Source organism: Melitaea cinxia, chromosome 24, assembly GCF_905220565.1.
Source record: "Melitaea cinxia chromosome 24, ilMelCinx1.1, whole genome shotgun sequence".
Taxonomy (NCBI): Eukaryota; Metazoa; Arthropoda; class Insecta; order Lepidoptera; family Nymphalidae; genus Melitaea; species Melitaea cinxia.
The window spans coordinates 3,295,095-3,312,841 of record NC_059417.1 but is presented as its reverse complement, the minus strand read 5'-3'; the positions used below and the strand labels follow the sequence as shown (position 1 = coordinate 3,312,841).

Genomic DNA, 17,747 nt, shown 5'->3' with positions numbered 1-17,747 from the left:
ATACAACCACGTAAAGCAGTAAAATAAAAACGATGTATATACTTTAAATGAAATGAATATGTACATCGAATAAACAAAGATTAAAATTAAAAACAAACACCTACAACCTAAGCTTAGTATGCGCGGCGATCCTCATTTGTTTGATGTTTTAAATCTCGTAATAAGACAAAATAAAATATTTATATATTTTTTTATTAACTAATAAATGTGCTTATTAAACTTTTATTGAATCGTTAAAATTTATTAAGATCTTCACTACGTAAAATTTAAATTACAATTTCTTAAAAGACGTCAGATTTCTCAAATTAGTTCAATGATAGAGACACGTGAATATAGTCGGCCTTGATTTAAAAAGTAATGAGCCTGAATTATGATAAACAGAACTCTTTTATAATTTAAAATCTAGTTTTCTAGGTTTACTTCCTTGTCATGTCATTTTTATATACTTGAAAAAAAAAACATTAATTTATGATGTGACAGAGAAAATGTACTTTCCGTGGATAATAATATCATTATAAAAAAAAAAAACGAGTGTGCTTAAGACCACACGACTGAAGTAAAACTTACGAAACGTAACTCTCTCTCTCTTTTTCTAGTTTCTATATTCATTAACTTATATCTCTCTCTCAAATTCCGTACGTCTCGCCCGATCACACTTCTCGTAACGTTCTCATCACGCATTCACCAGCTTACTCACTAAGTCAAGCGTGCGAAAAGAAATGTTTTACTTTAAAAACCAGCGTTTATATAAAATGTATTTTTTTTTAATTCAGCCAGAGCTACTTTTAAATTTTTTTTTAAACTTATGTCTGATATAAACTTATTCAATGTGGGTTTAATATTATGTAAGAGCTGCTTTCGTTGCATCCTTTGCAGCTTCTATAAATTCTTCCATAACTTCACCGCTAACTCCAAACCTAAGAGGGTTACTCTCAGTAAGATTTTCGAAATATTTACCGACCGCTTCTTCTTGTTCTTCAAAATCTATCGAACCTAAAAAAAAAAGAAAATTGTATATTTTTCTAATATGTAGTACGTACGTATAGAGTCGACTCGAAAAGAGCATAAATGAACTTGACTATTTATCTTTCAGTAACTTCTGTGAAAACATAGACAAAATCCATGGTTTACTAATAAATATGTGTATAGCGTTAAGATTCTGATTTTATCCATAATAATCACACTGTGTTTTTCATCATTTAGCCTAACACAGTCCACTGCTGCACATAGGCCTCCACGAGTTCACACCAAAAATGGCGTGAACTCATGTGTTTTGCCCATGGTCACCACGCTGGGTTGGTGACCGCAGGGCTGGGTTTGTCGCACCGAAGACGCTACTGCCCGTCTTCGGCCTGCATATTTCAAAGCCAGCAGTTGGGTGGTTATCCCACCATCGGTCGGCTTTTTAAGTTTCAAGGTGGTAATGGAACTGTTATCCCTTAGTCGCCTCTTACGACATGCACGGGAAGAGAGGGGGGAGGAGCTTAACTCGCGCCCTACCTTTTTTAATGCCCCCCTCCCGATTCGGAAACCATATAATATGTACAGCAATTTTTATTTTATGGACCATTTGGCGCCCCTTTGTGAGTAGCGCCTGGGATGTGATGGCCACCTTTGCCCCTCCCTCGCTACCCACCTTTCTAAGGGATACGCGAATAAGCTTTGTTTGCTCTTATAATATATTCTAAGATTAACTAAGCCACGACCTCTCGATAAAACCGATATCTGAGTATTAGCTAAAGGTCGAGGATAAGTAAAAAAAATTGTCTCAAACAAGGCGATACAAATAAACATCGCAAGTTAATCCTCGACGACTCGGAATGGATATTTGTATTTTTGGACAAATATTTATTTCTGGTCTGGGTGTCTGTCCTTGTGAGTCTTCCTATCGTGCCTCAGACAGCAAGTAAAGCTTTCGGTTCCGATTGTTCTCATAGATCTGATAGCGATCTTTACTTATGGTAGGGAACATATCTGTCGTTGTTAAGCTCCGATACTTCTTCTACATTGAAATAGATGCTTTTGGCCAGTAGTAGGGTGGGGTGGGAGGCTGAATCAATTAATTAAAAATGGTAATCCTAAAGCATGAAAAAGGGCTAAGCTGTACCAAGAAAGTGGATAATTCACTTCTCGTCCCTTTATTTATTGTCAGGATGATAGGATTTTAAAAGATAGTGTTCATTCTTACCAAATAATATACATTTTTAATTTTAGACTTACAATAGTACCATTATTGGTCATGAAACTGTATTGTGTTACCTGGTCTAATCATCCGTATGACGTTCATGGCTTGGTCGGGTAGGAACCGATGGAAGTGTACGAGATAGCACGCCAGCATCACACCCGACCTGCCCCGGCCTTGGCGGCAGTGAATACCTACTACCTGTAATAAAACATAACTAAGATTATTATAACAGTCATTAAAAATCTATAATTTTTGTATATTTACTTAAGTTTCGTGGATCCATTTTTGAAATGGTTTTCATTAAAAATAGTTATGGTTTCATCGTGATCGTACTGTTTTAGAAAAAAATATGTGAGTAATAATAACATAAATTTTAACAAACATACAAACAAATATTGCATCAAATGTTATCATAATTTTCTGGCTATTGACAATAGAATTAACAGCTCGAAAGCCACATGACGGTACCCAAAAACATAAATACGTAAATGATAGTTTTATCTCTTTTGTTTATAAAAAAAAAACAATAGCTCGTTATTAGCAATATAGCTAGAGAGACAAGACAGGCACATACCTCACCATTCTTATCTGATCTTTTACAAACATCAATAAACTTTGTAATATGTTCCACTGTCGGTGCTTCGAATTCTTCTACAGGTATTTCAGTCCACCTCAGTCTAGCAATACTGTCCACTGGAGGTTTTTTACCCGCTGTTAGTGTGACCAGATGGGTTATACCTTGATTAACTAAAAATTTTAAATTTTCTACGTGTCTAGGGAAAGCCATAGCGGCTAATTTTTTCGGAATAACCCATGAAAACTTTAAGGGTGGATACGCATCCACTTCTATTTCAGGAAACGGATTTTCCGGTATGATAACTGTTAAATCATTTCGGATCTCCTTTCTAGCTCCAGCCAAATGTCTGTCGTCTTGTTCGGTAATGTCTTCCATGCGTGTATACACGTGGTACGTTTCATCTGCCATTTCGTCTTTTTTTACTGTCAAAAAACCCGAGGAAATGTATTAAAATATGCGTATTTAATTAACTAAATTGTTTCTATTTATTTAATACGAACAAAGACACTTTTCACACCGACAATTACTTCCACTCATGACCATCTGGCACGGTTTTTGTGTATTGACTAACGCTCTGGTTCAATCTTGGCACGAGACGTTACCACTGGAGGATGTAACATTTATTTCTGGAGACCTTGGCCATGATATCTACGCTAACAAAACAGAGTGTCTCCATCATGTCATTTTAGTTTCTATTTCTTTGTAGCATGGTTTTCGTTAATTTGAATACGAGCAAAACGACTAATTTCCGGACAAGCTGTGATAAAGACTGAACTGTAAACTGTTTTACTGTTCGCCGCTATAAATGAATGGCTTTCTTTCCTTTCATGTTTAATATAGGATAATGAGAAACAGCTTCTTTGCAATAAACAGTGATAAAATATAAGTAAACAATCAGATTATTATGTTTACGTAATGTATTTACTGTAAATACTGTATGGAAGTCCCCAAAGTATTCATTCAAATCGTTTCAAATATTTATTGTCATAATACGTAGGCTACTTACATTAAAATTGCCTATGATTTCAGGTCGAATATTCGATTCTTATCCCTTGTTTGGGTATAATATTAATTATTTATGCGTATATAAATACGCATTGCATGTAATAATTCACCGGTACTTACCTAAAAAATCGCCATTAAGTAATAGTGTGTATAATAATTGTGTTTGCTAGCAAACGAAAAAAACCGACATCAATTACATCGACAAGAAATAACATATAACATAACATAACATAACAATACACTTTATTGTACACCAAAACAGAAATAATACATATTATGGACTTAAACAGAGTATCATCAGACACAAAGGGCGGCCTTATCGCTAAAAAGCGATCTCTTCCAGGTAGTGTTGCCCAAATTCAGTCTTGGTCTTGCAGTCTTGGTCTTGTTCTTGCGTTTTTGCAAGACCAAGACCAAGAACAAGACCGCGTATTTTTAGCAAGACCAAGACCAAGACTGACCGTGCAAGACTTGAGCAAGAACAAGACATAGCCTGCAAGACTCTTGCGTCTTGCAGCTAGGACTTAGCGCTATTTCACTGAGTAGTTAGGTGTAACAGTTCGGTGTATAGGTAGGTACGCTTAGGAATTCTATGAGACGCAAAAAACTGTATCAAAGAATATGAAAAACTGGACCTATGCGCATTACGACTAATACCATAAACATAGCGAATAAAAAAATATCTATTAAAATCAAACTGAGTGCATGCATAGTTATGTTTTAACCATCGGCACTTTGATAATGCGGCATCAAAGGTTTTGTACTTACTTCTCAAAGAAATTTGCCGCTTTTCGGAAGTACATGGTTATGATACACGCGCCGGCTGCTTCTTTTGAAATCTAAAACAATCGTTACCGCCACGCCGAAATCATAACATTTGACACTATTTGATTGCCGCCATAGGGCGTAGGTATACTCATGCAAAATAATTTCGAATTTTAAGAGTACCTACAGGTGTTCCAAAGAATAAATAAGTTTCAGAGTGCTTAGAATGAAAATGAATACATTATACTGATCACGCAAGTAGTATTATGATTAGGATAAAATGGTAAGGATAGATAGTAGATGTCATATTAATTCATTCTAGTAAGTATATATTATAATATTGATTACTTATATGGTTTTAAACTAATTACTTAGGTACTATTATTGTACATTTAGTCATTATATTTCTTAAGTTTTTACAAGAAAAAATAGCAAAAAGTGTTCAAATATCACCCGTTTAATAAATATTGTAGCCACTTTTAAATATACTTGAAACGTGTAAAAAAATTCTACAAAACTAATAAAATAATATAAAAAGCGTAGGTACTTACCTACTAATAAAATAAAAAGCCTGCGATAAGAGTTTTGTATTACTTACCAGCCCGAATATCTCTGAGAGAGATGATGAGAGTAAGTATTTACTAGCTGTGGCCGCGACTTCGTCCACGAGGAATAGTAACTTTGGAGGTATAGTGACGTTCAGGACTTATTTATTTATTTTAAAACTTCTGTCATCAAACATACAAACGAACTCTTCAGCTTTATAATATTAGTATAGATGTACGCCAAAACATTCACTTATATGTAAAGAATAGTGATTGGCACTAATTCTTTACATATATTTTATTCACGCGTCGCGTCTGTACAAGTAGGTAATATTTAGTGTGTGTTTGTACGCCGCACGCGGCATTGTTTGATTTGCGGCGGCATCCTTTTCATAGAGCCGGCACGTGGCGAGGCGGCGCGGTAGAAAGCAAGGAAACGTACTATAAATAAAGGAATTATTTTAATTCCAGTCATTTCCAATTGAGCTGTGCTTCGAGTCTAACTTAATAATTGTTTTTACTAATTCTCGTTGTTTTCTAAAAACGTATCACGTGTACAATTTAATATGAGTGACGAAGATTCAAATTATTCTAGTCCGAGTAACGAGAGTTTGAGTCACAGATCTAAAAGACCCAAAAGCAAATTTGAGGAGTTTTTCGAAATAATTCATGCATCCCAAACTGCCTTCTGTAAATTGTGCCAACATAAAAAGATTGAAATAAAAATGAAAAACAGAAACACTTCAGGCTTAAGGAAACATCTAATATCTTTCCACAAAAAGGAATCAGAAATATTTCTTCCTGTTGAACCAAAATTAAGTGGAGATATCACAAGCTTTTTAGTAACCGCTGGAAGAAGTGGACAGGTAAGAATATTTTTTTAACAGTTAAAAGAATTTTAACTCTGCGTAGCTATTCATGCGATACTTTCAAAAACGCCATTAACTTACGTAAGTATTTTTGAGTTAGTGGTGTTACATCCCTCCCCGTGATCCGTGGCACTGGTATCCGTAACCCCAGATCCTTCTCTCACATAAATCCTTCTCACCTATCCTTCTTCTTACCGTGAATTTCCCAAGGAGGGTTGATGTCAGGCAGGCGGCCGGTCGTAAAATATACAAGCCAAATCACATTACAACATGAGCTTGGGAATTAGAGTATGCGATAATGCTAGGGCGTACCCCACAGGCGACGCGCAGATGCAGCACCCGGCGGTTGTGGGAAATGGACAAGGGTTGCTGCACCAGGGACGGGGGCAGCGTAAGAGGCGAGTCCAGAGGGTGAGCTTGAGGATTGCCAGTTGGAATGTGGGTACGATGACTGGGAGAGGACGAGAGCTAGCAGATGTTTTGGAAAGGAGACGGATAAATATAGCGTGCTTGCAGGAGACGAAGTGGAAGGGACAGAGAGCAAGAGAAATAGGGGCGGGTTATAAGTTTTATTATTGCGGCTGTGATGGGAAAAGAAATGGCGTAGGTATAGTGTTAGATAGAGAGCTCAAGAACAAGGTGATGGATGTGAAAAGAGTGAATGATAGAGTTATTGCAGTAAAACTGTTGATTAAAGACTCGGTTTTAAATGTCGTTAGTGTGTATGCGCCGCAAACGGGATGCGATGACAGTATGAAAGAAAGATTTTGGGAGGATTTTGATGCGGTAATAATGAAAGTACCAGAGTGTGAGGAAATATACATTGGGGGGGACTTTAATGGACATGTGGGAAGGATGAATGACGGGTATGAGAGGGTGCATGGGGGCAGAGGTTACGGAGTTAGGAACCGAGACGGTGAAGCTCTACTTGAAGCAGCCTTGGCCTTTGACTTAGCAATAGCCAACACATTTTATCAAAAACGGGAACAACACCTTATCACATACCGTAGTGGTCTACACTCTACCCAAATTGACTACATTCTTTTAAGAAGAAACAGGCTAAAATCGGCCAAGGACTGCAAGGTAATACCGAGTGAGAGTCTCGTCTCCCAGCATAGGCTACTGCTCCTGGACTTAACTCTGAAAGTTCAGAGTTTAAATAAGAGCCCGAAGCCCCCAGTTAGAACGAAATGGTACAGATTGGATGATAGGGAGGTGGCTGCAGAATTCCGGGAAAGAGTGGTTGGTAAAATGATAGAGATGGGAGATATGGTGGGGATGGGAGTAAACGAGTGCTGGAGTGAGATGGCAACGTGGGTGCGAAGTGTGGCAAGGGATGTCTTAGGGGAAACGAAAGGGAAAAGGAAGATAGAGAAGGATACATGGTGGTGGAATGAGGAAGTACAGACGATTTTGAAAGAAAAGAAGAATGCTTTCAAAGAATGGAAAAGAGTGGAAGATGGAAATGACAGAGAAAAGAAAATAAAAAGATCAGAGTACCAAAACATTAAAAAGAAGGCTAAGAAAGCAGTCGCTATCGCAAGGGCCAAGGCTCAAGATAAGTTGTATCATTTTTTAGAGAGCCCACAAGGTCAAAAAAATCTTTTTAGAATATCAAGAGAGAGAGAGATGAATGCAAGAGATGTAAACCATATGAAATGTATAAAAGACGAAGCGGGGAAGATTTTGACGGACGATGAGGAAATAAAAGAACGCTGGAAGAGATACTTTAATAACTTGATGAATGAAGAAAATGAATGGAGCGGAGTGTTAGAAAATGTACGAAGTAATGAAGGAATGGTGAAAGAGGTAAGTATAGAGGAAGTGAAGATGGCAGTGCAGAGTATGAAGAATGGAAAAGCAGTTGGGCCAGATGGTATACCAGCGGAAGTATGGAAGTTTTTGAAGGCGGATGGATGGAAGTGGCTGACTTTATTTTTCAATAAGTTACTGCAAGAAGAGGTCATACCCGAGGAATGGTGCTACAGTTCACTGGTGCCCATTTTTAAAAATAAAGGTGACATACAGGACTGCAGCAGCTATCGGGGAATAAAGCTCATGTCACATAGTATGAAGATATGGGAGAAAGTGATAGCGCGACGAATGAGAGAAGAATGTGAGGTCACACAGAACCAATTTGGATTTATGCCGGGCCGGGGAACTACGGACGCCATATTTGCACTCCGCCAACTCTGCGAAAAATATCGACTCGCACAAAAAGACCTACATATGGTGTTCGTAGATCTGGAAAAGGCATACGATAGAGTCCCCCGTAAGGTTCTGTGGTGGGCTATGAAAGGGAAAGGAGTGCCAGAGAAGTATGTACGACTTGTTCAGGCGATGTATGATAGAGCTAGCACCCACGTCCGGTCCGAAGCCGGGGTAACTGACAAGTTCAGTGTGGCTGTAGGTTTGCACCAGGGGTCGGCTTTAAGCCCGTATCTATTCCTCCTGGTAATGGATGTTCTAACATCAGACATACAGGAGGAAGCACCCTGGTGTATGCTGTTTGCTGACGACGTTGTTCTTGTCGGAGATAATGTCCTTGAGGTACAGAGCAGACTGGGAAAATGGCAGGAAAGACTGGAGGGCGCGGGATTGAGGATAAGTAGGTCTAAAACCGAGCACTTGTTCTGCGATTTCAGCGGTTCGTCCGGTTTTTCCCATATTGCCTTGGATGGTGTATCCCTACCAGTCTGCTCCGACTTCCGCTACCTTGGGTCATTAATACAAAATGACGGCAACATAGACCGTGACGTGAAAAATAGAATAAATGCGGGATGGATGAAATGGCGACAGGTCTCTGGAACAGCTTGTGATCCACGAATGCCCCTTAAACTTAAGGGGAAAATCTATAAAACGATCATAAGACCTGTCGTAATGTATGGATCGGAATGTTGGGCAACAAAAGTGACGGATGAAAGAAGAGTGCACGCAGCCGAGATGAGAATGCTAAGATGGATGTGTGGAGTAACGAGGAAAGATCGGATTAGAAATGAGTATATAAGGGGAAATTTGAAAGTAGCACCCGTGACAGAGAAAATGAGGAGCAATAGGTTAGCGTGGTATGGGCATGTAATGAGGAGGGATGACCGCTATGTCGGTAAAAGAATGTTAGGGATGAATGTCGAAGGACGAAGAGCGATCGGCAGACCGAAAAAGCGATGGATGGATTGTGTGAGTGAGGATATGAGAAAGAAAGGAGTAAGCACTGAAGTGACGAATAATAGAGAGGAATGGAAGAGGAAAACATGTTGTGCCGACCCTACATAAGTGGGATAAGGGCAGGAAGATGATGGTGTTTTCATCTAGGGGTGCGACATATTAAGTATGTAATTATCGTCTTAAATAATGTAAATTGTGTAAGCTTGTAAATCATAAATGTTTATTAAGAAACAGTTACTTCCATGGAAAACGACATATAGGTCAGTTGATTTTTCGAATTTCTTATCAAATCTTCAGTTATTTATTAATCTGCTTGATCTTTACTATGGCTATGTTAATTCAAGCTCACAATGTTCCAATTCTAATACGTTTTTCTAAGATTTAAAGTAAACTTTAATAAATAGTAATAGACTAATAGGTAATTGCAAGACTTGCAAGACTCTTGCTGCAAGACCAAGACCAAGACCAAGACTGGGAGCGCAAGACCAAGACCAAGACCAAGACCAGGTGTATTGGCGCAAGACCAAGACCAAGACTGGCTAAATCTCGTCTTGTTCTTGCATTTGGGCAACACTACTTCCAGGCAACCTAGGGGCAGAGGAGATGGTATTGTGTCAGTGTAGGTAAATAAAACGTAATTGAAATACAACGTAAGTAGACGAAAAAAAATTAACAAACGCACTAGTCGTCATATCTGCTTTCGAACAAAAAAAGAATGATCAAAATCGGTTCATAAACGACGAAGTTATCCCCGAACATAAAAAAAGTATGTATATACGGTCGAATTGAGCAACCGCCTCCTTTTTTGAAGTCGGTTAAAAAATAAAAATGTAAAACAATACCCATATACTTATTTATTTATTGTCGGTCAGTCAGTTCAACCTTTATCAGTCCACTGCTGGACATAGGCCTCCCCAAGTTCGCGCCAGACATCCAGGTAGTCCGCAATCCTTATCCAGACTACACCGGCAATCTTACGTAGATCGTACGTCCAGCGGGCCGAAGGACGTCCCACACTGCATTTGCCAAGACATTTATAACGTATTAAAATTATATTTACGCTATCATTCACCTTTTGACCGCCACGCCTCAAAACCATTCCCGTGCCCTGTACGCCAAGGCATAAAATAAACAAAAATACCTACGAAAAAAATAGTGCTGCCAAAAGTCGTTATCGAGTACCACACAGTGACTTGTTTTTGCTGGTTTTTATGCAATAAATGATTACTTATATAATCTAGGAAGGTTTATTTTTTAATATTTTTCTTGTGTTATCTTGCACTCGTTATATATACTTACAACAACATAAATAAAAATCAAACATTACAAAAATAATCGTAGTAAAGCACAACACTCTTTTCTATCGCCATGACGTCATTGTCACGACTGGACGACTACGGCGCAGCTGGCCTACGGTTTTGAAACTCTCTTTAGAGACGTGCCGTGTCGCACGCAAGGAAGCCGCAGGCTATATATCGATTTCGAATCGAATCGATATATACATGAAAAGTAATTTAGAAAAAAATTAACCGAATTCAAATTTGTAATTTTTTAACCGACTTCAAAAAAGGAGGAGGTTACTCAATTCGACCGATTCGATATATATTTTATATTTTTTTATTTATGTTCGGGGATAACTTTTTCGTTTATGAACCGATTTTGATAATTCTCTTTTTGTTGGAAAGAAGATAACCCCGGTGTAGTACCATGCTAAGGAAACCAGGATTTGATAATGAGATCTCGAAAATCTGCATAACTTTTACTGGGTGCATCGATTTTGATGATTTTTAATTTAATCGAAAGCCGATGTTTATCATGTAGTCACATTTAAATTTCATCCAAACCTGATTACAACTTTTTGATTGATAATGCGTATTTACTTGACTATTTTTTCGTCTACCTACGTTGTATTACTTGTCGATATAATTGAAGTTAGTTTTTTTCGTTTGCCTGCAAACACAATTATTATCTTATTAGATAACAGTTTATTATCTAAGGTTCATTAGAACAGTATTCACTGTGCCCCGTTCCATAGTGCCCCATAAGGCCAACGTTTCAAATGAGTTTTATAAAAAGTTAGGTTAGTTTTTGAACTTTCCACACAATTGTCTCAAATAGACAAAATGATTAAGATTAATGAAAAAAAAAATATCATTTACCTATTCTTTAAACTTTTTTATTAAAAAGAAAGTACTTTGAAAAGAAATCTCAACTTTTGAACAAGAATTATTGTGTTTGCTCGCAATCGAAAAAAAAACGACTTCAATTACATCGACGAGTAATACAACGTAGATCGACGAAAAAATAGTCAAGTAACTACGCGTTATCAAAGATTACTCAAAAAGTAGATATCAGATCTCAATGAAATTTATATGTGACCACATGATAAATATCAGCTTTCGATAAAATTAAAAATTATCAAAATCAGTACACCCAGTAAAAAGTTATTACGGATTTTCAAGTGTCCCTCGATTTCTCTGGGTTCCCATCATCAGATCCTGATTTCCTTATCATGGTACCAAACTAGGGATATCTTCTTCTCCAACAAAAAAAGAATTATCAAAATCGGTACATCCAGTAGAAAGTTATGCGGTATAATACAACGTAGGTCGACGAAAAAAGCGTCAAGTAAAAACGCATTATTAGATATAACTCGAAAAGTAGTTGTTAGATCTCAAATAAATTTAAATGGGACCAAATGACACACACCAGCTTTCGATTAAAAAAAATTGTCGAAATCGGTCCGCACGGTCAAAAGTTCTGAAGTAACATACATTAAAAAAATGCAGTCGAATTGAGAACGTCCTCCTTTTTTGGAAGTCGGTTAAAAATGGAATATTTTTCTATTCACAGTTCCATCGTTGTCACGCCGCCATATTTCACTACGTCCTCGTTTGACACAGGACGCGCTGTAATTGATCGAAGCATGACCACACGAATTAGTGAAGAATTTATATATATATATATATTGTGTTTTTTTTATCGACACTGTTTCATAGTGTCCCGTGTTCCATTGTTACCCAACTCAATAGTTGATCCGATGAAGCAAATTAATATAATCGGTGCGGTCGATGCCAGCCTTAGTTTAAAAGAAATATTTACATGCGTTAAATATTTTTTTGCTTAGGTAGCAAATAGTACTAAAACAGTATTGAGTAAGTAGCAATATTACAAATCAAATATTTCACGACACACGACACGACATGGGTCTCAGAAAAAAGCTTTTATGAGAGTGGGGGTTAGAGATGATATTGATGCTGCCAGATGATTTTGAGAATGAGAAAGAAAATCGTAACTTTGCTCTTAACCTTAGATAAAAAAATGAAAAAAATAAAAAAAAAAATTATTGGTAATTGTATATTATTAAAATCATCGACGCCTTCCAAAATGCGACGATGTTCTAAGGTATCGCTCGTTTTGCACTTCACTAGTTTTCTCGCTATTCGCTTATGACGTCATCAGCGTGTCGTCTATACTTGACAACGGCGTGTAGAGAACGGATTAATGACTACGCGCTAGAGATGCGCCAGATTTGAGATATCAGATTTATTATGGCGATTTGATTGATTTTAGTTTATTTGATTTGATAGATAGTTTTATGTTTTTTATCTTTTGTTTTATTCAAATATCAAATTATTTATAGAAAATGTAACAAGTTTGAGTTGAATTTTGAATAGCTAATTGCAAAAATGACTATTAGTAATTATGATTTTTTTTTAAGTGCAATAAAGAATATATAAATCATCTATACCATTTTGACTAGCCCGTTGGCGCAGTTTGTAGTGACTACAGGTCAGCAGGTGCTTTCTGCTCCGGAGGTTATGGGTTTGATTCCCACCCCGAGTCTGGGTATAATATATATTTATTTATATGTGTATTATTTATATGTATGCTTATCAAAAAAAATATAACTATACCAGTCAGCTGTTACCTATAACACAAGCATTAAGTTGCTTACTTTAGGAACAGAATGATGACCGTGTGTGTATGTTGTAAATATTTATTTATTTATTATTTATTTATACCTCTTGCGTCACATCCCTAGCGGTCAACTATAGACGACTTCGGCGTTCGGGACATATCATTTACGTGGAATAAGAATGCATGTTTTTATTTCAATGTTTCTCAGTACGTGTAGCTCTAAAAGACTTGTTTTTTATACTCAAATGTTGCGTTGATATTCTATTTTCATAAATGTTGAATTAAAATACTAGAAACATTTTTTTAATAATTTTATTTAATATTTTTGTGGTCCGGGTTTTTTGTCACCTATAGACGTCGCTGGCGCACAGGACTCGCGAGCCCTTGTCAAGTATAGGTGACTACGGCGGTCAAAAGGTTAAATTTTGCGCATGAGTCTAAAAATAAACACTAAACAAACATACTGCTTCTCTATACATCTATACAAATAAACAAAATTGGAGTGTCTGTTTGTAATATTACAATAACCGCTTTTTACTAAATGCATATGGATGTATACACGGTACATATACCAAAATGAAATTTTTTACAAGTTTTGTCTGTCTGTCTGTTTGTTCCGGCTAATCTCTGAAACGGCCGGACCGATTTTGACGGGACTTTCACTGGCAGATAGCTAATGTAATAAGGAGTAAAGTTAGAAATTTATGTATTTCATAACTCTGCAAACTGAACAATATTTTCTTTGCAAATTCCACGCGAACGAAGTCGCGGGCACAGCTAGTCTATATAAATCTCGTGTCACGTTGGTACGGGCTAATCTCCGAATCTACTGGACCGATTTTAATGATTTTTTTTTCTATTTTAAAATATAGGCTTCTTATTTTATTTCGATATATATATAGTTTAAAAAAAGGCGGTCGAAGTTCGCAAGATCAGCTAGTATGTATATTTAGATGTTGCTCTAAAATGAACCTGCCAAGTTACCTATTTAGAATGTGGACTTATTTTCATATATATCATTCTTTTCACTCTAGCGTTAGTATATATAAATTTATGCAAATAAATGAAATTGAAGTGTCTGCTTGTAATATTACAATAACCGCTTTTTACTAAATGCATATCGATGCATACACGGTATATATACCAAAATAACATTTTTTTTAAATTTTTGTCTGTCTGTTTGTTCCGGCTAATCTCTGAAACGGCTAGACACATTTCGACGGGACTTTCACTGGCAGATAGCTGATGTAATAAGGAGTAACTACTTTTATTTTAGAAATTTTATTTATTTTATAACTCTGCGAACTGAACAATAACTTTTTTGTAAAATTCCACGCGGACAAAGTAGCGGGGACAGCTAGTATAATATAAAATAAACAAAATTTAATGGCATGACTTGACATGCGATTAATTTTTTATTATTAATATTCTATATTGCTATGAATTCTGTATTTTTAACATAGGCCTTATGTCCAACAATAGAGTGAATGAATGAATGAATTTAGAATTAATGGCTTTCAATAGAGTGTTAATCGGTTACAATTGATATTTGATCGAGGTTCTATTTATTAGTAAATGTTCTAAGTTTTGACATTTTTATAGATAAAAAATCAATACAAAATACAGATAAAATTGAACAAATATCTTTTTAAGTAAAAAAAAAAAAAAAACATGCTGTCGATTACTAAATTTAAAAGGTTTTTTCTAGGAAAACAATACAAATGTCTCAGATCATTAACCCCTAACGACACTTTGTTCTAAAAAAATAGCTACAAAGAACTGTGGAAGACATACTAGACGTATATTCATACAAAATAACAATTTTTGATATTCTGCCAAATATTTTAACAACGTGTAGGAAGCGTAATAAATACTATTATAGTATTAACCGCCACCAACCCGCTTGTCCAGCGTGGTGACTATGGGCAACACAATGAGTTCACGCCATTTTTGGCTTGAACTTGGAGGCCTATGTTAACCGGTGGTCCACAGGCCACTGGTGGTCGTTGGAAGCGACAAAAGTGGTACGTGAAAGCAAGGTGTGAATTGATTAAGTCTCAGTAGGTTCGTTTGTTCCTTCGGTTTTGTTTATTTTCAATTAAATCTTTTTGCTTATTTACGAAAGGGAAATTACCGTCAATTACCCACTTACACCTGCAATTTTTTTTAATGTTATGTACGTAAGTACTCAAGATCTGACGAATATACAAAGATGAAAGACAATAATTCAAAATTATTTGAGGGCAGTGTTATTCAGCTGTGATCTTCTGTATAGCTGACCAGTCGGGTTGCTCTAGATTTTGCGCAAGATGTTTCCAGCTGTACACTACCCAAACGACATATGTTAATACAGATACTTACCTACCAAATAGTGATATGGGAGGAATATGAATAAAAAAAACTCATTAAGAATAATAATATTTAATTACATACAGCACAAGTATACTTAGCTATAGTGTAAATAACGGCATCTCCTATCGAATATATTTAATATAATATTTTTGGACCGTATCGATTTGAGCCCATTGTAAAACCGTGACTCGCTTGAACTATATAAATCAAAGATGAACGTACACAACAGATTTATTATCTATAATAGTAAAAAGTGAAGACAGAAAGAAATGGCAACATTTAAAAAATTAATTCTGAAATTTCGAGCTTTATATTCGAAATTTTTTGGCGGCAAATTAAAATTACTTATAACTTTGCACTATTTAACTAAAATATAAACACTGTCTCAAATTTCAAAAACTTATGTTTTTGAAAATAAGAACAGTCGGAAATCAAACGATCAAGTTGCACGTACATTTGAGAGTAACATAAAAACAAATTGGGGATAAATAAAAAATCTGCAATGTGCGCTATCTGTAAAATTCTGGCGACAGCATTTTAACAAAATTAAGTACAATAAAATAATTCAAAACATGGAAATGTCAAAATTTAGACGTACCTGACACTATTTGCATAATAATATGGAATCAGAAATAATCTGATATTCTGAATGGAATTTAGTAAAATTATTTTTTTATAATATTATATACATTTTTATTACGTAAATTAAAAAGGGGCGTAGCTTATGAGGCTCCAAAAACAAAGTGAGGAGCCTTTTTGTTTTTTTAACCAGATTGTGGTACAATCAGCTAAGGTTATGTATTGAACTAATTAAACAGTAAGCAGATATGATAGACATATTAAGATATCGAATATTTTAAAAGATTTCTTGCCTGAGACCAAGTTGTTACAAGAGACATTGAAGTAGCTACGCCTCTACTAGTTATTACAAAACGAAAAAATTGTAGCAAGAATGCTTACTTTACAGGTTTCGTTTGTTCCAACAAATCATGTGGTTTTTACTCAAAAATTGTTTTTTATTTGGAGCTTTGACGTTTTACTGTTATATAAAAAGTTTAGTTATGTTTATTTGAACTGAATTCTTATGATTTCTTTTAAGAATAAAGATTAGAGGCACTAAATAATTCAATAAAATATGTATAAATAATAAACTTCTCTTTTATTTTTTGTTTTATTTCAGCAAAATATAAATTTGGTATATTTGAAATGTGAATTACAATTTTGAATGTATATTTTCGTTTCTGTTTATTGTTTATACAAAATTACATGAATAAAGTAATTAATTCCATTCATTGAATATAAATACAATTATCAATAATAATTGACAAACTAATTCATAAATTCCTAAATTGATAATTTCAAAGTACCCGCAAATTTAATACAATTTAGATAACAAATTTATCATACACAAACATAAGGTACAATTGGAATGTAATATTTATCATAAATGCAATTGTTTTGTAATGAAATACATAATTATAATACATAATAGTGATTTCAACGGATTCAAATATCGGTAAAAAAATGGTAAAATTTTAATTTTTTTTATTATTTAAATTATTTAATAGTGCAACAACACTAATTATCTTTATAGTAAAACTTAATAATACATGCTCTTAGTTTCATTAAATACTCTTAAGCTAAACGTATATTCGGAAATATAACACAATTAATTGGCCAAGTTATTTAACATTCAGAATTGACACCAAATGATATAAAATAGTGTGATTTCGTATTAATTCTAGGCATTGATAAATACTGGCTAATCCTGAATTATTCTTCAAAATATATTTAATACATTTGAAATAATGTCGACTCCGATTTAAACTCTTTGATCACAATGAAAGACGATTAAAAAACCTAATCAGAGTTAATCTAAAAGTGATTAAGCAATAAAATAATTGTAAAAAAAAAACAGTTGATTAGACATTTTTGTTAAGTATGTTTTAAAGTCTAAGTTACTTAAAACATAAAAATAAATGTCTTATTCGTATGTGTTTGTGTGTATGAGTATAATAAACATTAATACTTTCGAGAAATATAAGGGGTACCGCAAGGCACAATATTAGGCTCTCTAAACATTATAGTTTTTAACTATGATAAAAGTTAGTTAGTAACGCAAAATGTTATTCTTATAGCTTCGTAATAACAGCTACTGTTTATAACACAGAGATTCAAGGCACGAAATGTACTAACATGGAACGTATATGCATATCGTTTGAATGAACAATATCTTATTTAAAGCTAATCAAATTTTTAAATGACAATTTGATATAATTTTAAACAGAATATTATGTATTACGAAACACATCATACGATAAACGAGTTTAGCACCTTCCGTTGGAAGTGAATACTATTCTACC

At 35.1% G+C, this 17,747-nt stretch overlaps 2 protein-coding genes across 2 annotated transcripts; one reads left to right on the top strand and one right to left on the bottom strand.

Annotated features, from left to right (window-relative positions):
* Positions 1 to 800: 800 nt before the first annotated feature.
* Positions 801 to 3,367, bottom strand: LOC123665767 (dual specificity protein phosphatase 23-like). The gene is made up of 4 exons (XM_045600027.1): positions 3,263 to 3,367; positions 2,760 to 3,184; positions 2,260 to 2,383; positions 801 to 993 (listed from the first exon to the last, which is right to left on the bottom strand). The coding sequence occupies exons 1-4, from the start codon at positions 3,303 to 3,305 to the stop codon at positions 842 to 844; spliced, it is 744 nt and encodes a 247-aa protein (XP_045455983.1). The 5' UTR covers positions 3,306 to 3,367; the 3' UTR covers positions 801 to 841.
* A 2,849-nt stretch (positions 3,368 to 6,216) lies between these two features.
* LOC123665774 (craniofacial development protein 2-like) lies at positions 6,217 to 12,026 on the top strand. The gene is made up of 2 exons (XM_045600035.1): positions 6,217 to 7,347; positions 12,015 to 12,026. The coding sequence occupies exons 1-2, from the start codon at positions 6,217 to 6,219 to the stop codon at positions 12,024 to 12,026; spliced, it is 1,143 nt and encodes a 380-aa protein (XP_045455991.1).
* Positions 12,027 to 17,747: the final 5,721 nt, after the last annotated feature.

Bases quoted from the DNA above. Each gene is read 5' to 3' on its own strand.
- LOC123665767 (XM_045600027.1), bottom strand. From the start codon at position 3,305: ATGGTCATGAGTGGAAGTAATTGTCGGTGTGAAAAGTGTCTTT. The intron at 2,384-2,759 runs GTATGTGCCTGT...GTTTTATTACAG, and splicing joins GATCAGATAAGAATGGTGAG to GTAGTAGGTATTCACTGCCG. The intron at 994-2,259 runs GTAACACAATAC...TTTTTTTTTTAG, and splicing joins CATACGGATGATTAGACCAG to GTTCGATAGATTTTGAAGAA.
- LOC123665774 (XM_045600035.1), top strand. From the start codon at position 6,217: ATGAGCTTGGGAATTAGAGTATGCGATAATGCTAGGGCGTACCCCACA.